General features: G+C 48.4%; 2 protein-coding genes across 2 annotated transcripts in view; both read right to left on the reverse strand.

The window, feature by feature from the left end:
- LOC134553834 (M1-specific T cell receptor alpha chain-like) overlaps positions 1–23,220 on the reverse strand; it is a 225,863-nt gene that overhangs the window by 117,744 nt on the left and 84,899 nt on the right. The gene's annotated exons all lie outside the window — the stretch shown is intronic.
- LOC134553902 (immunoglobulin gamma-1 heavy chain-like) lies at positions 2,976–21,848 on the reverse strand. The gene is made up of 8 exons (XM_063404036.1): positions 21,421–21,848; positions 20,834–21,133; positions 10,481–10,487; positions 7,750–7,805; positions 4,826–5,101; positions 4,127–4,198; positions 3,679–3,795; positions 2,976–3,595 (listed from the first exon to the last, which is right to left on the reverse strand). Exons 1-7 carry the CDS (start codon positions 21,476–21,478, stop codon positions 3,680–3,682), a joined length of 885 nt encoding a protein of 294 aa, XP_063260106.1. The 5' UTR covers positions 21,479–21,848; the 3' UTR covers positions 2,976–3,595; position 3,679.

Below are 23,220 nucleotides of genomic sequence, written 5' to 3' on the forward strand. Positions count from 1 at the left end.
GCTGATTGCCTTTGAGAGATAGCATCAGCTACTTTTTGAAGCGCAATTTGTGCTTCTTTGTTTAAGTGTCTGGGTGATAAGAGGTTAGGCTCTCCTCCCAGGAGGGCAAACAATGGCTCTAAATCTGCATTTGAAATCCCAAGCAAGGGACGGACCCAATTTATTGTTCCTAGCAACTTCTGTGCATCATGTAAAGTTTTGATTTCAGTTGAGATTTGCAAGGGTTGTGCAGAAATAGAATGCATGCTTATTTGCCAGCCCAAATATTTCCAGGGAGATGTCTTTTGAACCTTTTCAGAAGCAATGGTGAGGCCTGCTGAGGTAACAGCTTGGCAGACAGCCTGCACTGCTTCCTCCATATGACCCACGGTTTCTGCAGAAATAAGAATGTCATCCATATAATGATAAAAGAGAACATCAGGCATTTGTTCCCGTATCGGGCTCAGGGTTTTTGCCACGTACCACTGACACAAAATTGGGCTATTTCGCATTCTTTGGGGAAGTGATAACCAATGATATCGATTTAGAGGTGCCTGCATATTAATGCTCGGCACAGAAAAGCTAAATTTGGGTGCATCATCTCGATGCAGAGGAATGTCAAAAAAACAATCCTTTAAATCAATTACTGTTAAATGCCAATTTCTAGGAATCATAGAAGGGGAAGGGAGGCCTGGCTGTAGGGGCCCCATTCCCTCAATTACCTCGTTTATTTTCCTCAAGTCATGCAATAGCCTCCACCCCCCAGACCGCTTTTTGATTACAAACACCGGTGAATTCCAAGGGCTATTAGATGGGACTATGTGTCCCTTTTCCAGCTGTACCTTTACAAGTTCTTGTAAAATGCGCAGTTTTTCTAATGACATGGGCCATTGGTCTACCCAAACTGGATCAGAGGATTTCCAAGTCAGTTTGGGGGTCTCGCGCGCCCCAATGACCCTTATACAAAATTTGACTGCATGAAAATTCCCCATTGAGACAAAACATCTCTCCCCCATAAAATCAGCGGCGCAGACAACACATAAGGCCTGACAGTTGCTACCCTGCCTTCAGGCCCTGTGATCTGTACCAGGTGTTGGCTTTGATAGCTTTGACTGTTTCCACCCACCCCTGAGAGGACCTGGGGGACAGGCATTAATGGCCAATCATTAGGCCATTGATTTTGGGAGATAAGACTGATATCCGCGCCCGTGTCAATCAATCCGGTTAAAATTAACTCTTTACCTCTCAGAGACACCTTACACTTGCACGTAGGACGTTCAGGAGTTATGCGCTGGGTCCAAAAAATTTGTGGTACCCCCGTTGAACCAAACCCGCCTCCCCTCTGATTAGCTATCGGGGGTGTGGATAAGGGGGCTGCTGGAAAAGGTACAATCTGGGCTATTTTGGTCCCTGCTGGGACCACGCAGGGGGGCTGTGGGGTCCAAGCCATGATTTTTATTTCCCCAACCGTGTCAGAATCAATAACTCCTGGCAAAACAAATAATCCTGTTACTGAGGTAGAAGATCTACCTAAAAGCAAAGCATGGTGACCTGGTAGCAAAGGTCCGTAAATTCCTGTGGGGAGACAAAACACTGAGGAATTGGTCAACGTTACTGTATCACGGGTTGAAATGTCCAATCCGGCGCTCCCTGGGGTTGCTGGACGTAGGTCGAGATGGTCTGGTGGATGGGGGCTGGGCCGGCTGGAAGCTGAAGGTTGCTCCTGGTTACTGCGTCTGCTGTGGGACTTGTGTCTGCACTCGTTGCTGTCCCATGCTGTGAGATGATTTGCTGTAAAAGCTGGCCATTTGGTGAAACTTGAAGAGGCATTGATTAGCGAAATAAAGGCAAGGTCTCTGTCTTTAAGGGCTTTCTTTTTTATCTGTAACCAATTGTTATGCATATTTGAAGCGAGTCAGTCCGGATCATTTTCGGGGCCGGGGTCGAATGGCTTTCTGTCACTGTTAAAGTCAGAGTCCCCATAAGCGATCAGTGTTCGGCAGCTCTGTGGTCGCTGCTGGGATCCCGGTGGGGGTGCAGCTGGCGGCTGGGCTTTATCTTTGGCGTTCGTCGGGGAGGGGGTGCGGACGGGGGACGGGGAGCGGGACCTGGGCAGGTTTCGGTCTGGCACGGCCTCCGGGGCCGTCTCCGCGGTAGCCTCGCAGGCTGCCTCGCTCCCCCCCTCTTTTTTAACCGCTTCCATGACCGCCCTCCATGCAGGAAGCAGGCGCAGCTCTGGCTCGTGGCCAGGCAGCGTAGCCAGGTCGTAGAGCTTTACGCCGACCTTGTCCCAGTAGCGGAGAGTAAGAACAGAGGAAGGGGTGGTATCGGGGAACATGCGTGACACCCATCGTAGGAGCGACTTAAGGTCCTGCTTAAGAATGGGGGATCCATGCTTGCTCAGCAAGCGCTGGATGGTTTTCTTAACGTCTCTTCCGTCGGACAAGACCTGTCCCATACCTTGAGTTCCCCTGGCTCACCTGTCACGTCCGGCGTACAGATGATTGTAGGCCCAAACACGGTTCTTTCACCGCCACGATCAGTTCCAGGGGCGTCGCCAATTGCCAGCAGACCGCCGGTTCTTCTCCTCACACGGGGCACCAATTATTGGCGATTGATGAGAGACGGGAAGACTGATTCGGTGATCAGAATTCGATTTTACTCAGGTTTTCCAAAAGCTTATATACTATTTCAGACAGGTTAATCATTTCTACTACAATAATCAGGTTAAAAATCACACAGAAAACTCATGCATTTTACAACAACTCTTTGCTTGCAGAAGTTGATTGAATCTTCTCTCTTCCCGTAAGCAGGTGTAATCCCATCTCCTGTAATTTTCACAGTTCTGTTTATTCCTGCCATGGCATCTTGGTTATCAAACCAGATATGCTAATCAAGTCTGTTTGACTCTCTGTCTTGTGTATTCCCAGAAACGTCCATTCCAGCTTCAGTAGAAAAAGCATAGAAAGCCCACAGCATTTTGGCCAAGTACAACTTTATTTTCATCATTACTGCCGAAACCTAAAATGCACATAAGAGATATCTGGCAGAAGAATTACAGGCTTCTTAAAGAGATGAACATTATCTGGATGAATTGAATCACTTCAGATCCTACACAGCTCTTCTCATCTTCAATATACACTTTTTGTTTTTAAATCTAACCCAAAGTTACAAATGGCAACTACTGGCCTTGAATTCCCTCTGCAGTAATGCTCCAGTTGCACAGGCAGGAACACAACATGCCAGGGTAAGGTGCTTTTAAAAGGCCAAGTATGTAGAGTGAACATTGGAGTTTCCAAAGCTGTTGAAGCAGACTGGACACTTGTGTGCAAATACCAGACGAGTGAGGAGATCTGCTTAGCAGGAGCATGAGGATAAATGCACTCTCCTCAGTTCTCAGAGGAGAGGAAACAGCAAAAGCACTTAAAACTCTCCAGTGTCAATCAACTGGCCAGGCAGGAGTGATGAGTGATCAATGTCTTCAGGAGAAGGGGCTGCCTTGTGTCCTGGCTGGTTTCTGTCAGCAGCTCTGCCCTGCTTGTTCAAGCCCCTTGTGCTGCAGGTTCACGTTCTTTGCTGCTCTTCTTCGGGTTCCTCTTGCCTTCATTCCCCATGTCTGACAGAGCAAAGGGAGGTTTAAACTACATTTAATGAAATTCAGCCCATGAACCACTGTTTGATAGCTGTGTGCTCCCTTACCTCAGGAAAGAAACAACTTGATACTCATGAGGGTGTTGAAGGCAATGGTCTTTGCCAGCAGGACTCGCAAACCCAACACAGCCATGGACAGCATGTTCACTCTGTGCCCTTCAGCATCTGCTCAGTGACCAGAAAAGAGGGGAGAGATCATGGTCTGGGTTTTGATGTTGTGACCTTGGCAGAAAGTGGGAAAAACCACAGGTGACAGGTTAAGGGAAAGGAAGAGCAGCAAAGGAACAGACAGTAGAGAACATGGCAACAGCAGGGGAGCCCAGGGTCTGTCTCCAGTGCTTTTTGCTTCCTGGGCTTGTGTGTAACTGCAGGAGCTACCTTGGAAGAGCAGCTTGTGTGTGCTGAATATGTTGTGTTCTCCCCTGGAGAAAATACATTTCCTTGCCTTTATGCCCCAAAGAGCAATGTAACTTGCCAACCTGTTTGTGTGACTCACCTTGTGCTGAGGGCTCTGTGCTGTTGCAAACCCTCTCACTTGCCCATGTTCCTGGTTCTTCAGCCTCCTCTTCTGTAGTGTGAAAAAGAAAAGGCATTTTAAGCTATATCCATGTTTTCTACAGGATTAAAGAAACGTTCATGTGGCATTTCCTGTAGGACCTTGAGGGATGTTGGGGCCCAGATGATGAGTCATTAATTCCATCATTAATCTGAGGACACAATTTCTCCATGCAGTTGCAGGAAATGGAAGAATTCCTGCACTGTTTTTGTTTTCATCTGAATGACCTTCCGCACTACAAAAACTGACCCACAAGATATAACCATTTATTTAGTTAAAACAGCCTCACAACACACCTGATCTTTAACATTTTCTAGCTTTTGGAAAGGCTGTTCCAGCTGTTGCTGCAGCAGCTTTGCTGCTACAGGATAACATATTTGGTCATAAGGAAATTCACATTTTCAACATATAGATCATGTCTTCCCTCTTCTTTGCAAAATAAGGTCTCCCAAAAATATTAAATAGTGGAACCCATTTCTTTCAGATGCTTTGAAACATCTTTCAGCTCTCTCTGCTGAAATACCAAATGTCTCTCTCATTCCTGCTGCCTGCCCAGGGCAATGGTGTCAGGAGGAGAACACAAAGCCCCACAGGCCACTGTCTCCAGACACAGGTGACAGCTGTGACACCAAACCCTACCTGGCTGTGTTGTTATTGTGCTGTTTTCAAATTTGGCCGTGCAGGTCACCTCTGTGTCTTTTGTCACATTGACCACTTTGATTGCATTGTACAACCCCTCTGATGTCAAAATGGACGTGCTCTGTTTATATACGACCTCCTTAGAGGGCATCTCCAAGCTGATGTCCTTTGTAAGGAAGTTCCTTGCCAAACAAGCTGCTTTCCCCATGCTGCCACCTTCTTCGAATTTCTTGGATTTCATCACAATGACTTGAGGGACAGAAGTGTTTCGAATGTCTGTAAAGAAAAGCACGGGTTGGACAGGATTGATTTTACTGCAGGCTTGCCCAAATGACCAAAATTTCACATATACTCCAGCTGTGACTAATTTGTAACATCATCAACCACTGTCTTTTATGTCATTATTCTTTGTCAATAGAGGTACAAGTAACAAAAGAAGATTGCTTAAACTCACATCCTGCTGTCTTACAAGAAACGTATCAGTGTCAAAAGAATTTGGCAGCCAACATATGATTGTGGCACCACAATTTCTTTTTTAAAGACATACCTTTACCTCTAAGTTTGGCCCTAAATGGAAAGTCAAGGGTGATCTGAAAAAACCATGTCAGGACTTAACTCAAGTTAACAATTTGATTTCAAGTAAAAACATGGAACTGAACGGAATCATCCAGCAGCCTTCCTTGCCAGAAAGGGCTCAGCTTATGAAAGGCTGTCAGACACATCCACAATAATCCCGAGGGGTCTCTTGGGTAAAGAGAGGTGCATTAGAGTTTTCATTTTGCATGGTGTCTGCCTTGCAGTCAGGTCAAGAGATCCCTCAGGTCTAACATTTTGTTCATCCCAGAGTACTGATGGAAATTTGATCAAGGGGCTCTGATTTTAACCCTTTCCCCATCAGCCCTATGCCACCACTGTGAGGATCTGAGGTGAAAGCCAAAGGGTGCTCAGCCAGAACTTCATGGGTTGCCTCTCCTGATCAAACAGGCAGAACCACACACTTGTCCACACCTACAGCAACCAGACACCCAAGAGAAATCCAACATTTCCTTCCCAGGTGTTGTACCATGGTTGGCCAGAGCCTGTCAGTCCTGTGCATTCCGTGTTCTCTGAGAAGACCTTGAAAGGCTTTTCATGTGGGCTCCTCTCCAGGCTTTCCCAACAGACACAATACAAACAAGCTGCTTCTCTGCAATAACACTCTGGGCTACATCATCAGCAAGAGATCATGTACACAGTGCAACTGTAGTTCAGAGAGCAGAGGATTTCTTTTATCTGACCCCAGAAGCCTCACCTGAGTCCCACTAGTTTGCATTACTTGACAATAGAGCTATGAATTCCTGCCACTGCTTGGTTCTGGAAGGGATTTGTGGTTTATGTTTTAACAATTTATTTGGACAGAAAGTTGTACTTCTCCTTCACTTATTATCATTAAGTCACAGGAGGAGCCCTATATTTTAAAACATTCTTGCTTTACCATTCTCAAAGGATGTTTAATCTAGAATAATCCAACCTGAACCAAAAGAAAAATTTTCTTTTTCCTTAAGTGAACCCTCAACAAAATATGCCTGGAGTATCCCAAACTGAAACTAATGATTGGTATTTTATGTCATTTTGATTTGGGGAATTTGCAAAAGATTCAGATAATGGAGTATTTGTGCTCTAAACACCTTAAAACGCATATTAGCAGCTCCCAAAGGAATTCAAAACCAAAAGGGGGAGGTTTCACACATCTTGGAAATTTTGCCTTCCACTTATTCAGTATTTCAGCAGATTCAGAGGGACTTTGATACTTAAAGCTCAACATCTTTTACTGTCCAATAGAATCCTAAAGTCTCTGTGAAGCTCTGAAAATATCCTGTCTTTAGAAAAAGAAAAACACTGAAGAGCATGGAAAGAAGGGTCTTTCTCCAGAAAGATATCTTTGTATTCCTTTACCTCTTTGGAATTGGAAGTGCACAAGATTGTTCCTAAATACACATTTATTCACATGCAACTTATGCTACAGATATGGACAGATATTAGGCAGCATGCAGGGCTGCCCATGTCTTTGTGGAAGGAGAGCAGGAGTAAAATAATATGGGGTGTTTCTGCAGTACTTTAAAGATCTGCAAACCTCTGAAAGCACAGCAGCAATTCCTGAGGGATCCACCTGAATCTTTACGATAACACAGATCAACATCACAAATCACTTTGCCACTCCAACATTCACATTCCCATAGAAAAGCTTGGAGTGACATTCATCTTCATCGTACATCATGGAATTCCAAATAAAGATAGATATAACTAAGGCTTCTTATAATCCCTGCTCACCACATTGGTCTTTTCAGAACCCACAGGACTTGGGAGACAATTGTCTTTCATTCCAGGTACTCTTGGATATGAGGCACTTGTGAGAATTTAAGCCCAAGGCTGTTTAACCTCCTTCCTCCTCTGTCCTCAGGGCAGTGGAATTACTTACCTGGGGACACTGTGAGTGTGGTGCCAGTGTCAAACCAGAACTTTTCCAACCAGGCAGTTACAGATCTGTCTCCAAACTCCTCACCACTGTGAGCTCTTCACTGAGCTCTGCATTCCTGCCCCAGGTCAGTCAGTGGAAGTCCACCGGGGAACTGGACACTTGACAGGAAATTGGAGCCAGAGTGCTGCCCAAACTGGGAATCCATTATCCCATGCTAAGTAGTGCCCCGCTGGTGTTTGGGGATCATGGGATAATGGTGCTATGCAGAGTGAGCCCAGTTGTTGCTGGGAAACCTTCCTGAGCAGGTCCAAGCTGAGGATTTGGCTTGAAACCTGGCTGGAGAGCGAGTGCACTCAAGGCATTACTGCAGCTGAAAAATCTTTCAGTGAACCCAAACCATTAAACTCATTTTCTCACCCCACCTTAATTTTAAAGAATATTTTAGAAATAAAGAAATGTCACTTACTTGGTAGAACTGTGAGAGTCGTCCCTGGTCCAAATATAAGCTTATTTGTCCACACACTGCAAAGACTTATTCCAAAAACTCACTCTTTCCTCATGGTGTTCAAAAGTGTTGTAAAAACAGTCGATAAAATGCCAGATAAAAGTCCTAATTCTCCATGGGTGCAAGTCCATGACAGGATCCAAAGGTACATTTACTTCCAGAACTGGCAAATGAAAAATGTTAATTGAATAGTTTAATGATTTCCGTTAGCTTGATTGAGTACACAATTTTCACTACTCCCATTCTTCCACCTTTTAGAACCTCCATGAGCTCTTTTATCTTTCCATGGTAAAAGACAATATAGAAAGAATGTTCTATTTCTCTTCTTAATCATTATAGTCAACCATCTCCTTTCTTTCCCAAAATACCTCACCTTTTTTCCCTCCTTTGTTTTTGTACAGGTCTCTATGCTGTTTATATTATCGTGGTACTCCAGCCAAAAACACAGTGATCTATTTCATATCAAAAACTGTCTCTGTTCCACTACACAGAATTTTGGATTATACAGGCAGTCACATGACTTCTTCAGTGGTTTGAGACCCAACGTACCACATGAAGAAACACTGTGTGGCTTTCAAAGAAGGATCATAAATAATATCGGAAAGGTGGAGTTGTAAGTGAGGACTTGGGGATTACATGACAACTCTGAAAAGTCTGAGGGAGTTTAGCTGGATACAAAGCAGGGAAATAATCAATACTTCCTGTGTTTTTGAAAGCATTTCTTCCAAGGCACTCTATTCCACCTATTCTCTTCCTTGTGCATACTCATGATACTGTCATGGGAGTCAAAGAACATAGCAGGGTGGCTCCTGGGGGACTGGGAGGAATGGATTAAAAGCAGAAGACCCAGGAGGATTGTAAATTTCTCAAGTGACCTTCCAGCTGAGAAGTACCCTTGATAATCTGTAGCAGGAACAGGATAACTTAGATCATAAGGCAGAGCTATCCACAGCTGGGCCTCAGACCAGGCCTCAGGCCAGGGCCTAGTAGGCCTAGTACGTTCAGCATATGTAGTACCAGATAAGGTTATCTGTTACTGGGAATGTGTTAAGGTAGGGGTGCTACTAGCATGGAACAGTTACTGGGAAGACACGGTGGCTACCTTAAACTGCAATAGCTTACATACTTTTGTATGTTTACTGACTATCAGAATGCACCTGTTCTTGTAAACTATTCTGTCTGTATTTAACCTGCCATCTCAAGGAATAAAGGGAAGAACGTGTGATATACCCACATTGGGTCAGACCCCGTTCTTTAGTCCCCGATCTTTAACTGTTCCCAGCAACAATAGTCCAGGGTGAACTTCATACAGGGATCCTCTAGCATGGACCCAGTTTAGATACCAGTGTCTCTCTTTGCCTGTGCCTGGCTGTTGCTGAGGGATTCCCCTAGGTTAGCAAGGCCACAAAAATAAATGTACTCTTTCTGAGATTATTGCTGCTCTGGCTGCTGTCTGTGCTGCCTCATACAAGTGGTGGTGGCTGACCTAGTTTGAAAGATGAATGTCTGCCAAGGAAGGAAGGAACCTCCCTTGGGATGGAGAATATGACCCCCATCCCTCCACATTATTATAACTTTGAAACTATGGGGCTTTCAGGCAAAGATATGGGAAAAGGAATAACAGTTCTTCAATAGTATGTGTATGTCTAAGAACTGAAACAAACACCAGCAGCAGCAGCAAACAGCCCCAGACACGCAGTCCCGGCCGTCTCCGGGCCGCAGGCGCTTTCCCCTTTGGTGCAGTTCCGGTCACAGCCAGCAGGGGGCGCTGGTGGCTCCCGGCCGGGCAGGGCGGGTGCGCTGATTGCCCCGAGCCTGCAGGGGGCGCTGTGGCGCGGGCTCGGCTTTGTCTCTGCGTGTGGGTAATGGCGGGTGGGCCGGCAGGAGAGATGGAGAAGGGGCGTCCTTTAAAAATCCACAGGGCAGCCAGTCCCAGTGCCCCTCTGGGTAGTGAAATGGGCTGTAGCAGGAACCTTGAAACAGCAGGCTGTAAAGGCAGATGTGAGCACATCTAGGGTGGCAACAAAGTGTAGGAGAAACTCTGAAGCTTTGGCTGGAACCCTAGGGGTCTGGGCAAACAAGGTCTGTTGAGTTAAAGTGTTGCAAAAATCCCTGAAGCAGTGGCAGAACACAGTGGGGCTGGGTAGAGGATGGGTCTGTTGGACAGCTGATTCTAGGGTCAGGCTGCCACGCAGTGAGAGTGGCCCAGTGTGCTCCTGGCTCCCCCAGCTCCTGGCACAGCACACACTGCCCCTGGGCTGCCAAGTGACAAAGGAGCAGAGAATGACACTGCAAAGCCCTACTAACAGTGCAGAAGGAAAAGAAAAACTGACACAAACTGCAGGGCAACAGGATCTCCAGTCAGACCCCCCTGCAGCAGGGCTCCTGAGTTAAGTACACCCACCAGAAGGAAGCAGCAGCCCCTGGCCGCCAACCCTCGTGGGATCCCCTCTTCCCCTCACTTATCATGATACCCCTGGAGCCAGGGGAGGCAATGACCGTTCCAGACACAGAACAAAAACAAAACCATAAATGGATAGGGAATTTAAGCCATCCCCAAGACACAAATATGGGAAGAAAACATGGGAGAAATGGGAAGAAAGAGGCGAGGCCTTCTTGGGACAAAAGGGACATCCCTGGGCTCTGGTCCTCATGGGCTGCTTGAAGTGTCTCAAGTGTCTGATGGCAGGACAGCACAGCTGAGCACACACACTCAGGAGTTTACTGGAGTGTGCTGATGCAAACTTGCTGACACAGGTGGCTGGAGAGCTGGACCTCCTTCTTGCCAGTGAGGAAGAATTGATGGATGTGAGGTGGTTGGGGCAGCCTTGGCTGCAGTGACCATGCACTGTTTGAGCTCAGGACTCAGGGAGAAGAGAGCAATGCAAAAACAGGAGTGGAGCCCTGGGCTTCAGGAGAGCAGAATCTGGGCTCTTCAGGGATCTTCTGGGAGGAATCCCATGGGTTTTGGTCCTGGACAGAGGAGTGCTCTAGGAGAGCTGCTCCTTTTCAGAGATTAGCTCCTTGAACCTCAAGAAGGGTTCCTCTTGACAAAGCAGTAAGTCAAGCATTGTGTCAGAACGCCAAAATGATGAAAAATATGTTCGTGAATAAATTCATAAAGGGTAAACACAAAGCAACCACAGATGAATCAGTCCCTCTTCTGATATCTGTAGTGGACAGAATTTTTGTAGGAAGTGCCATTTCTGGTGTCCAGGTCTTGTTCTTCATGCATCTGCTTCTGGCCGTTGTTGGATCTGAAATTAAAAGGATCTTAGTTGTTACCAAAATCCTCCTGTGTGCTCTGAGACAAAGAGAAGAACATAATGATGAACTTAAATGGAAATACCTAAATACAGAAGGTTCCTGCCCCCTTCTTCAACTGGAGCTAGCACATCAAATGTCTAAAATGACCTGTTTGCAAGAGTCAAGATCTCAGGCTGAATGTTGAAGAAATTGGTCTTGGAAAAGTAGGAGGGGATTTCTGGTGTATGAGTAATTCTGGGAATCAAATTGGTGTATGTGCACAGAGTTGTCTGAGGAAAAATAGACAAGGCAGGGCCACCATGTTTCCCCCTTCAAGAGATGGGAGGGAGACAGTTTGTGTGTGGTGGTTCAGTTGTTTTCAGTCACTGTGGTACGTAGCTCTCACTGTGCTAGATGGTTCTACAAAAACATTTGTGGGTTTTTTCAGTGCCAGGTGGTGTCTCCTCTTTCATGTCTTTGAGGAGCTCCCTTTTGCTTTCCTGTCCCTCTGCCCTGCTCTACTTCTGAACATCCAACACTGTTCCAGAGGATTCTCTACACTAAGAATAACATTATCATCCTTTCTTTTTTTGGCAGAGTAGACAGTTAGTGTTAATCTCACTAAAATATTGCTCTGACACTTTGGAAAGGAATAATACTGGTAGAAGTCCCTCACACAGAGGATCTGATTACTGGAGTTTTTTTAAATACTAAAGAGAGTTAGGGTGAAATACTTTAAGGTTTTCTAGGGAGACTCTCTCAGGCTTATTAATTTTTAAGTTATTTTCATTCTATATTTAACAAGCCTTTCTACACCTTCAACAATTTCTCTCTTCAAAGCCTATTTGCATGCCAAAGAAAAAACCTGTCCATGTTTAAGAATTGTTCAGAAATTTTTTTGGTTCAGTTAATGGTGCTTTAATTGATTCTGTTTGCCTTTCTTATATTTGACAGAAGTTGGATTTTAATTTCAATTTTATCTTACCTTATTCATATTGATTAATAGTAGCCTGTCATTGTGGAGCACTTCCTTAATCCTCAGATGCAGTTCGAAGACACAAAAAGCAAATAGCATGATTTCACCCTGTTTCCACTGTTGTTTTTCTCAAGGACAGGGGTGTGCGTCTCATTTTTAGCCACTGGTTTTACAGCAGTGCTGCTATTTCCCATTGGTAACATGGGCATTGTCACCAAAACTATAGAAAAAACAGAAACCCTCCAGAAACATTTTTAGTGTTAGACAATGAAGGCATTGCTTTATTCCGGCCAGGATGCTGTTCTGGCCACCATGTGCAACTGAACTCATTTCATCCACAAATAGCCTGAGTGTGCAGAGAGAAAATCCCATGACACATGAATTTTACCAGATTTTTCAGATATTTATGCACTCAAAGCCCATGGAAATTCATTGGTTCAGTGTTCATTGGTCCCAAATGCAGTTCTTGGTATTTGGTTTCCTAATGGATATGAATTTATCTTGGTCTCCGATGCTAATTAGGTCCTCATTCTTATCTCCCCTTTCCCACAGCAGGTGTCGTGACCATGCCAGGGGTGATGTTTGGAGTTCATGGTTCATTAATGGTCACTGATGGCCTTTGATGGTCATTACCTTTTGTGTATCTTCTGTGCTGCTCCCAGTCTGTTGACATCTTAAGTTCATCAGGCCTCACCTGGTGCAACAATGCCCTGAAAAGAAACTTCAGTTCTCTTCCACCTGGGCAATGGCAAACAAACTTGACTAAAGTTATAAAATGAAAAAATCTAACCTTGGTATGTTTTCCAACAGCATGACAAAGAAAAAAAGCTGTAAACACTTCATGATAAACAATTTCTTCCATATAAGGTTTTTACAACTTCTTTTTGTGTCAAACTGTTACCCTTTGGCCCTTTTGCTTCAGGCTGTGTTAAAAAGTCTGTCATCACCTTTCTTTGAAGCCCTCTTTGTACAAGTGAGGCATCTTTAATATTGACCCTGTGAAAAATGCATATTATATGGCTCTATGCAGATATTTACTATATGTATTATGCTAGGTTGAAAATTTATGCTGTATTAACATTTGAATAATATAGTAAATGTAGTTTTGTAATTAACATTAATTTTTAGTAATCAGAAATAAGAACTATGTGTATGAGATATTCTTTTTTTAGCTCAAGAAAAAGAGAAGATAACCAAGAAATTCTTTGCACAGAGATAGCAATTACAGAAACCCCTAAATTTTCCAGAGGAGAGGGATTTATGGCTTCCTAATCAACAGAAACAACCTCTTCAAGCCTGACTTAGACTCAAAGGCGCCTGGGGGATTAATAGAAAGTTTTTGACAAGTACCAGGCAAAACGTCTTGTTTTAAATAAAACATGCATAATCATGAGGTCACTCCTCTTAAGGGGTAAATTCTCTTTTAATGTTGTCCTTCTCCTGGCTGACTTTTGTCTAGGAAGGGGGACCCAGCCCGGGCTGTAACTCTTTGCTGTTATTGTCTTATTAATTGTCCTAACTCTAAATTGTTTACCCTTTATTATTATATTTGTATTACTATTTTTTTATAACCATTTTATTTTTATTAAACTTTCATAAATTACTAAAACAAGTGATTGACGTTTATTACAACCCCTTCTGTGATCCCATTAAAGATTCTCAAGCACATTCACATCTCTGCAGCTGATATGGGCCATCATATGGCTCATCGATGTAGAAAAATGGAGAGGTTTAGAATCACAGAATAGTTCAACTTAGAAGTGAAGTCGAAAGGTCATTTAGTGTAACCCTCCTGCAATAATCAGGGAAGGTTTCAACTTAAAGAGGTGTTGGAAGTTAAGATTTTTCTTTTTTCTCTCCTTTCTCTCACATAATTCTTCTCCCTTTTGTTGCCTAAGAGATCATAACGACCATACTTTTAAAGACAAAAGATGTTACTGGGAAGGGGAGGAGGGGGAAGGGTACAGTTGGATACTTTCTTAACTGGGGGGCTTTCTCTTGGGAAGTGCAGAGATACTGCAAGATTTTGGCTGGGGGTGAAGTCGGGGAGCTGGGCTCAGCACTGGCACTGGCTCCAGGGATTGGAGGAGAGGTGATCTTAGTCTTGGTGCCGGGCTCCTGCTGTGGGGAAAATTCACCACCACCCTGGAGTTCTGTCCTTGACTGCTCCTCCTACGGTGGCTGAGCCTTTGCTTGTAAGAGCAGTCGTTGAACTGGTCGCGCTTTTGTAACCGATCTCACTATGAGGGATGCTCCATAAGTTTGGGGGCCTCAGGGGAAACCCCGAACTCTGACCCTCTCCCTGACCCCCTCTGGAGGGATTGTCTCCAGGCTGTTTGCGGGAGCCTGGCTGCCGTTTCCCAGCCCTGCTGTTTTCTGCTGCTGCTTCAGGGATTGTTGCAACACTTCAACCTGATACTGGAGATTCACCGACCCCTGCTCCTGGTGCAGCGCTGGAGCTTTTGCTACTTCTGCCACCGTGGGGGTGTTCACCTCTGCCATCAGTGACTGTTTCAAGGTTCCTGCTACAACCCATTTCACTACCCAGAGGGGCACCGTGACCAGCTGATCCTGGGGGATTTTTAAAGGACGCCCCTTCTCCATCTCTCCTGCCGGCCCACCCGCCATTACCCACACGCAGAGACAAAGCCGAGCCCGCGCCACAGCGCCCCCTGCAGGCTCGGGGCAATCAGCGCACCCGCCCTGCCCGGCCGGGAGCCACCAGCGCCCCCTGCTGGCTGTGACCGGAACTGCACCAAAGGGGAAAGCGCCTGCGGCCCGGAGACGGCCGGGACTGCGTGTCTGGGGCTGTTTGCTGCTGCTGCTGCTGGTGTTTGTTTCAGTTCTTAGACATACACATACTGGTAATGTACTGTTACTCCTTCTCCCATATCTTTGCCAGAAAGCCCCATAATTTCAAAGTTATAATAATTTAGAGCAAAGGGGGTCATATTCTTCATTCCAAGGGAGGTTCCTACCTTCCTTGGTGGGCACCTGTCTTTAAACCAAGACAAATAGATTGCTTAAGTCACACTGAATCTGATCTTAAATGCTTTCAGGTTTGGAGCTGATACAATTTCTTGGGGCAATCTATTTCATCACTGTAATAAAAAAAAACAAAAACAACCAACCACCTTCCATGTATCTTGTCTGAATCTGTCATCTTTTTATGTAAAACTGTTACCCCTCATCCAATCACACAATACAGCCCGTATTAAAAAGTCTTTTCCCATCATTTTTAAGCCTTCTTTGTTTAAAAGAAGCCTTTTTCAATTTCACCCTTTCTGTGATCATGTGAAAAATACTGAGTTACAGGTCCATTCACATCCCTGCAGGAGATATTTGCCTCAGGCACAGGAGGAAACTTCCTTTGTAATGTCTCCAAGTTCCTTGCCATGGGAGGATGCTTAGAGCCAAATTACCAAGAAAAGTTACTTTTTTATAATTTAGCTGAACACATGGCCTTGGAAAGAAGGGGCAGACCAAGCATTCTCATTTGACTGGCCTAGTGGCTGCTTCCTGGAGCTTGACAAGTCTATTGCTGGCCACAGCTTGTTGATGTAGGCAGCAATGCTGGGCAGAGTAGATTGGAGGAAATTCAATGGAGAAATGATGACTAGAAGCTTTTTCTTTCTCACTTGCAGAAACCAGAGGCCATCGCTGGAGGACTGCAAGGGGTTCATGTGACAAATTTCCCTGCCAGCAATTTCCTGTCTGCACTAAATGCACCCAGATCTCCCAGGTTCTTCTTATATGTCAGCTGTTCACTTCCTTGTTTTCATGGTCCTTCACTGCATTTGTTTCCCTCTGTCCATGTCCTTCCCAGGCCTGGGGGCCCAGGAGGGGACACAGTAGTCCCCAGTCTCAGCAGTGCTGAGCTGAAGAGGATTCCTCCCCAGTGAGCAAGGAGTCAGGTCAACATGCCAGGAGGCTGAAGGGACAAACGAGGCTGGGGGAAACATGGGCCCACTGCTGAACAGGTTGGGGACCAGGTGACTCAGGACATGGGACAGGGCTGAGATCCTGATTGCTTTATTCACCTCAGGCTTCAGCAGCCAGACCAGCCTTCAGGAATTCCATTTCCCAGAGTCCAGGGGAAGACGATGGAGCACACAATATTTACTCCTGAAAAAAACATGAAACTGAGCTGTTTTCTAGTCCACAACACAGGACTTTGTCCAGAAGGTTCCCAGGGAAGTCAATGCTGAGAGCACAACTGAAAAAAGAACACACAACATCCACCTTCTTCTCATCCACCAAGACCCTTCGTCTCACTGTAGAACACTGTCAACAGGGCTAAGCAAGATTCCCAATTCCCAAAGCCATGCTGAGTGTCCCTGAGGAAGGAGGGCCAGCAGATAACCCTGTTGTGCATATTTAGGACCATGGCAGTGCAGGTGGTGTCAAGTGATGGTGGAGCAGATATTGATCCTACAGCCCACAGACTTCCCCACCCACAAGCAGCTGGATATGTCCTGAGAGCAGCTCTGAGACTTCATGCAGGGCCCATGTTGGAGCCAGCTCCTGACAGGCACTGTGGTCTCATGGAAGAAGTAGCCCATGTCATAGCAGCTTTTCTGTGACAACCTGCAGTACCCACCCTGCAGCAGCCTCTTCCTGAAGGACTGCAATGTGAACTACTGCACGAGTTTCTGAAGAGCTGCAGCCAATGCAGAGAGCCAAAGTCAAAAAATTCCTGGAGAAATATCTCCTCTGGGGTGGACTCTACAATCTGAAGAAGGAGAAGGGCAGGAGAAGGAAGAAGTGGCAGAGAAAATGTGTAGTTACCTGAGAGTTGCATTTTCCATTCCTGTGCAAGGATTGGATAGATGAGAGATTTTTCCATGGGTCTTGTTTTTCCTCATTTTCCTACTCTGGTTTGATTCAGAAAAAAATTCTCCAAGTCCACGTATTTGTCCATGCTGGCACTCCTGTGACATTTCCCTGTCCTTACCTCAACCTGCAAGCCTCAGTTGCATAATTTTCCCCCTGTCTAAATTAGGAGTAGAGGCACTAAGCCAGCAGCTTGCTGAGAACCTGCAGGACAACCAAAGTCAACTCATCGCCCCTTTCTCAGCTCTGTCTTACTGATCAACTGCTCTATAAAAGCCACCGAACAGTCATCTGTGCTGATCTGTCTTTCCTAAAAGGCCTGGCCCCATTCACACAGCACTCTGGAAGCTACAGCAACACATCTCCATCATCCCATGGCTCTGCAGCCAAGGCACAGAGGAGAAACGAGGCCGTGCTGGACAGGAGGCCAGGCAATGGGCACTAAACCTGCACTTCCCCAAACAGCCTGTGCAGTTGCCAGAATAGATCCTCCTGCACCATAAATGGAACCTTTCTACCACCCCTCCCTCCACTGATTTTTAATGCCACCAAGCCAGAGAGATGTTTCCTGCACCTGCCACTGCCTGACACAAGACCTGGGGAGCAGCTGCTATAATGAAATGCTGAGAGATCTGTCTTCCCCATCTTCTGGTTTTAGGTTGACTGTGCTGCAGAGCTGCTCCACAGTGACTCTTCCACAGTAATATGTTGCTGCATCCCCTTGCTTTGCTGCCAGGATCTGCAGTGTGAATCTGTTCTCAGATGCATACAATGATCCTCTAAACCGATCTCGGAAGCCTTCTCCATAGGTGTAACCATCCCTGGAAATAAATTCCAGGGCACCCCGTGGCCCCTGACGGTACCAGTACATAAAAAAGTTTCTCATATCATCTTCCCTCATGATGCACTGGATGGTGATTGAATTTCCCTCTCGCACGGTCATTTCCCTGGGCTGCTCCACAGTGGTTGCACCAGTGAGTGAGACTGCTGCAGAGAGCAAGAACAAATCATGATCACTCCAAGATTAAGCAAAGGTCAGGGCAACGCTGGTGGGGCTTTGAAAGGGCACTGCACCAGTGGGAGGACAAAATGCTCCTCTTTGAAGGCAGCTGACACACATGGGCAGAGCTGGTAGCAGCTATCAACGCTCACAAGGAAGGAGACTCCACAGTTCCCTCCCTCCTTTTCCCTGTCAGACAGGAAGCTTTGTCCAATTTTCCCCAAAGCAGCAGGAAGGATTTGCACCATGGGTTGACAAATCCCTTTGTCCTTGCCTAGACAACATGGTGAAGGACCCAATCTCCTGTCCCTGAACCTGCTCTGGATGAGGCCAGGGAAGACAGAGGCTGTCCCGGGCAATGGGCCTTGGTGCCTGTGCTGCCCTCCTGCAGCTGGTCTGTGCCACAGGGGCCGCAGTGGCCCAGGAGCAGTGCCCAGTGCCAGGGCAAAGCGCTGGGCCCCAAGAGCTGAGGGCAGCAGGGAGGTGCCCTGCGTGTGCCCAGGCTGCAGAGGAGGCAGCTTGGACGGAGGTGCCGAGCTCCCAGGCACAGGAGGAGCAGGGCTGCTCTGGCCGTGCTGCACAGGCACGGCTGGGCAGCTGGAGCCGGGCACAGGTGCGGCTGCAAGCGCTCAGCACCGCTCCTGGAGCCGTGCAGAGCACAGGGCCACGCTCAGCTCCTGGGGCCAGCAGCCCTTGCCCTCACTTACCTACAATGGGCAAGAAGCCCACGCACAGGGCACTCCACATGGCCAGCCGCGCTCTGCCTGGCCTCTCTCCACCTTCTCTGTGCCTGCACAGCAGCTCTGCCCACACCTGCCCTGCCTGTGCCTCTGTCACTGCACTCAGGCCCAGTGACCCCTGCTGGTCCCTCCCTCTGTCTGTGACAGCACTGATGGGGAGAGGTGGGGCAGCAGGAGCAGAGCTTGAAGCTGTTGGTTCTCTCCTGTGTGTTTTTTTCATTCTGCATTGTGCAAGAAAAGACTTTGGCAGGAAATGCTGTGGTGGGCAAAAGGCGATGTATCTCTGAGCTGCCCAGCCCTGGCCTTTCTCTCAGGAAGTTTCAGTGCCTGGTGCTGGGACTTAGGAGATTACTGGGGAGGCTGTCAGTTTGTCCTCCTGGCCCATTGGCCTTGCCTCTGCTGAGCTGCTGCTCCCACATGGGACACTCAGCACCCTTATCTCAGCTCAGCTTGGCCAGGGCACCCTGAAGCCAAAGTGCTCCTCACCCTGCTCCCTGCACTCTGGCCCAGCACCCTACTCGCTCCCCAGTGATGAGCCTGCTGCTGCTGCCTCTTCCTGTCAAAGCCCTCCCGCACCCCTGCCCATCAGCACAGACAACCCAGGAGTGTGCAGGGGCCCAGGCAGCTCAGCAGAGCCAGGACACTCCCTGCCCTGTGTCCTCCTCCTCAGCAGGAACCCAGGGCTCTTCCTAGCACCACAGGAGGGGACAGCTCTGAGCCCTGACAGTGTCATTGTCCTGACTGCAACCACCCTGCTGGGGAGCATTGCCCCACTCCAAACTATTCATCCACTGTCTGCATCCTTACCCTCCTCCCTCTTTCCCTGGTACTTGGACCTGATACCTTGTGGTGCAGATTGTTAGGACAGGGGTAGAAAACTGGAAATGAAGAGGGTAGAGAAGCCCACAGAGAATGGGGGCTTGAGGCTGTGAAAACAAGCAGTTGGGTGCACAGCCACATTTGTCTAGTCTGGAAAAAAGGAGGCCAAGGGCCTCATCCTTCTCTCAACCTCTTTAGGAGGAGAAGTGGAGAGGGATGTTCTCCTTGGAACACAGTGATAGGTCGTGTGACAGTGGCCAAGTGCTGTATCAGAGTAATTTTAGGCTGTATATTAGCAAGCATTTCTTCACAAGAGAGCAGTGAAACATCAACACAGGCATCCTAGGGAGACGGTCCATGCCCCAAGCATGTCAGTGTTTAAGAAGTGTTTGGACAATGTTATTTGAAACATGCTGTAACTTCTCTTCAGCCCTGAAAGACATTCAGCAATTGGACTAGACAGTCATTGCAGCTCCCTTTAAATGGAAAAGTCCTTTTTTCTCTCCCTCCTGCCTTCCACTCTTCTTCCCAAAGAGCACCCAGGACCAATGGGACCCCAATTCTCTGACCCCAGGCACAGCCCCCTCACTGACTCTCCCCTTGCATGGGCTGGGACCCACATGAACACGCAGGAGGGGAGGAAGCTGATGTATTTCAGGCACACCCCAAGTGTCTCTCGCTGTGGTCCCTCCAGGGTGCAGTAATTGAGTGCACTGTCCCCCAGCTCCAGCCTGCAGAGGGTCAGAGTCCCAGAGCTGTGGTCAGCCTGGCAGGAAAAGCTCCTATGGGCAAAAGGGGCTGTGTGGCTGCAGGAGCCTCCACAGCCCTGGCACTGCAGCAGCTACTGCAGGGGCTCACCAGGATGCTGCAGATACCAGGCCACGTAAATACAGGAGGCTGTAAGTGTAATGGAGGGTCCCAGTGTTCCCTGCTGGCCACCACACTGCAGAGCTTCTTGCTTGGATCTCATCACCTCGAAATGCACCTGAATGAAAATCAGGCCCACTGCATCACTGCTTTTTTCTCAGTGGTGCAAGGAGATGGTTCCAACAAGGGTTAATGAAGCTGGCAAAGGGGTTCTCAATGCTGAGGAACTTCAAGTGCCCCAATTAGAAGGAAATCAAGAGAAGGCAGAGAGCAGCTGGAGCCAGGAAGAGTGACCAGGCTGGAGAGTGAGAGAAGCCCTTGGAACCACCTCGACAGAATAAACCACTGTGCTTGGGATTTCGGAGAGGCCATATGCCGTTGTGGTGAAAGGAGCTCTGAAAGATGGCCAGAACCTGCCGCAGTGCACAGTGATGGCCTGGATTCCTTGGGAACAGCCCTGAGCTACCCCAGAACTGTCCATCTCCAAATCTCACAGACCCTGCTCCAGGCCCCAGCAGGTTTGTGTTAAAGCACAGCTGGATTTCCTGTCTCCGTGTGGAGCGCCACAGAAGTACCGGGCAGAGTCCTGGGGGCCCAGGGCCCGCAGGGCCAACCATGACTTGGACCGGGAATTGTCTCTGGACACCAAGGCTCGACCCTCCATCGCTCGTGCACTTTGCTTGACAGAGGAAGAAGTGCTGATAAAGGACACCCACTCCAGGCTGCCTCCGGGAGCCTGACGGTACCACCAAACATCATAATAACCAAAGGGGAATCCGGACCCGTGGCAGGACAGGGTGACGGAGTCCCCGGCCGCTCGCAGCCCTCCGCCGGCCTCCTGCAGCCTCGGCTGTGCCCGGAGCCCTGCGTGAGAAGAGCGCAGCAATCGGGCAGGGCGTGACCGCGGACCGAGGGCGGTGTCCCGGGGTCCCGGTGTCCCCGGCCCGGCACAGCCACAGCCGCCAGCCCCGGCCCACAGCCCCTGGCGCTGTGTCTGCCCCGGCCTTTGCCCGCCTTCCCGACCCTACCTCTGCTCCTGTCCTTTCCCCGTCTCCGCCCTTGTCCCCGTCCCTCTTCGTGCTCCTGCCCGTCCCTGTCGCTGTCCCTCCTTCCCCCGGCCGGGCTCGCTGCCCTCCCCGCCCGGCTCTCACCTGCGGGCCACACGGCCAAGGCCAAGGCCAGCAGCCACGGCCCCGGCCCTGCCGCCATCGTGCCCGGCCCCGGCTCCGCGGCAGCCGCACAGGAGCCGAGCGGGGCCGCGCTCGGGCCGCTCCCGCCCGGCCCCGCCTCGCCGGGGCAGCGCCGCCGCCTCTGCCCGCCCCGACACTCCCGCCCCGGGCCCGGGCCCGCGGCCCCGCCGGGCACGGGCAGCGCCGGCCGCGGCCGGGCCCGCGCACAGAGCGGCGCTGCTCTGATGGCGCTTCGGGAGCGCCTTCTGCCACACGGGCCCGAGCGCTTCGTGGCCAGCGCGCCCAGAAATTGGCCCTCGGAGCACAGAAGGTCACTGCCGTCCGCGCCTGCCTCAGGCCAAAGGCTGCCAGCACCTGAGGGAGGTGATGCCTCTCCTCTCTTCGGCACTGCTGAGGCCACACTCAGGTACTCGGGTCACATCTGGATTGCCCCTACAGGAGGCAGTTGGATCTGTTGGAGAGAGGCCACCGAGGGGCCATGAAGACGATAATGGCACTGCAGGATCTCTTGTATGAGGAAAGGCTGAGGGAGCTGGGACTGTTTTCTGTGGAGCAGAGAAAGCCTGGGGTAGGGGAGCGGCAGATGTTCCCTCAACAATGGATAGAAATACAGAGAGGTTTGAAGAGAATAGTTGGGGTTGGAAGTGAAATGTAAAGGTCATCTAGTCCAGCCCTCCTGCTATGATCATGGATAAATGCAAGTTGATCAAGCTGCTCAAGACCTGCCCAATCTCTTTTCAGGTTTGGAGCAGATACAATTTCTCAGGACCATCTTTTCCATCACCCTAAATTCAAACAACTTCTTTTGTGCATCTGCCTTCTTTTTGTGTCAAACTCTTCCCCTTTGTCCAGTCACTGCAGACTGAGTAAAAAACATCTGTGGCCATGTTGCTCTGAAGTCGACTTTGTAGAAGTGAGGCATCTTCAAAACTCCCCCCTTCTGTGATCCTGTGAAAGGCTCTCAGGCACACTCATGTCTGTGTTGCTGGAATGGGCCAGGGGAAAACCGACTTTGCCACCTCAGTCAGTTGTTTGTCACCTGAGCAGGGACACAAGGACGCTGAGCAGAGAATCACAAAGGGAATTTATTCTTTTATACTTTGCCTAAGGTGTGCCCTCACCTAGTCCATGGCAGATCCTGCTGCAGAGAAAAGCAGGTCAGATCTGTGCCTGATCAGCAACTCTTGCTCACATAATCCCTGAGTGCTCGTCCTGAGCTGGATCCGTACACCCTGGTCCCATGCTGGTCAGTGGTCAGTGGTACAGGAAAGTTCATTCGTCAAAACCCTGGCCCCATGCCGGGGCTGAAATTTCTCTTGATTCTGGCTGATTCCACTTCTGGACATGGTTCAGTGTCTGGTTTCATTGAAGGATAAATCATCTACTGATTTTCTCTTGTGATGGGGCATTCTGAGCTAGGAAGCTGAGCCTGGAGGTTGGTGATCATGACCAACCAGCCCTGAGGTCAGAGCTCAGTTATGATATTTGGTGGTACCAGGCTCTGCTCCTTCTCTTAAGCAGGAGAAGATTGCAGTTAGCTCTTGCCTTTCTCAGCTTTTTTTCACTGAGGACTTCCAGAAACCACTTGTGCTACAGCAGTGTTGAGGACAACCCTGTGTCCTCCTCAGGCTGAAGGTTTCAAAGGTGGAAAGGAACAGGGAAATCTGCAAATGGTACAAAAGGGATTTGGGGTGGGTAAACAAGAGACACACAGAGGAGTGAGGAGACCTATTCAGCATGGGTTTATTTTCTGTATTTCTG

This window comes from Prinia subflava, chromosome 8 (genome assembly GCF_021018805.1).
Source record: "Prinia subflava isolate CZ2003 ecotype Zambia chromosome 8, Cam_Psub_1.2, whole genome shotgun sequence".
In the NCBI taxonomy this organism is placed as follows: Eukaryota; Metazoa; Chordata; class Aves; order Passeriformes; family Cisticolidae; genus Prinia; species Prinia subflava.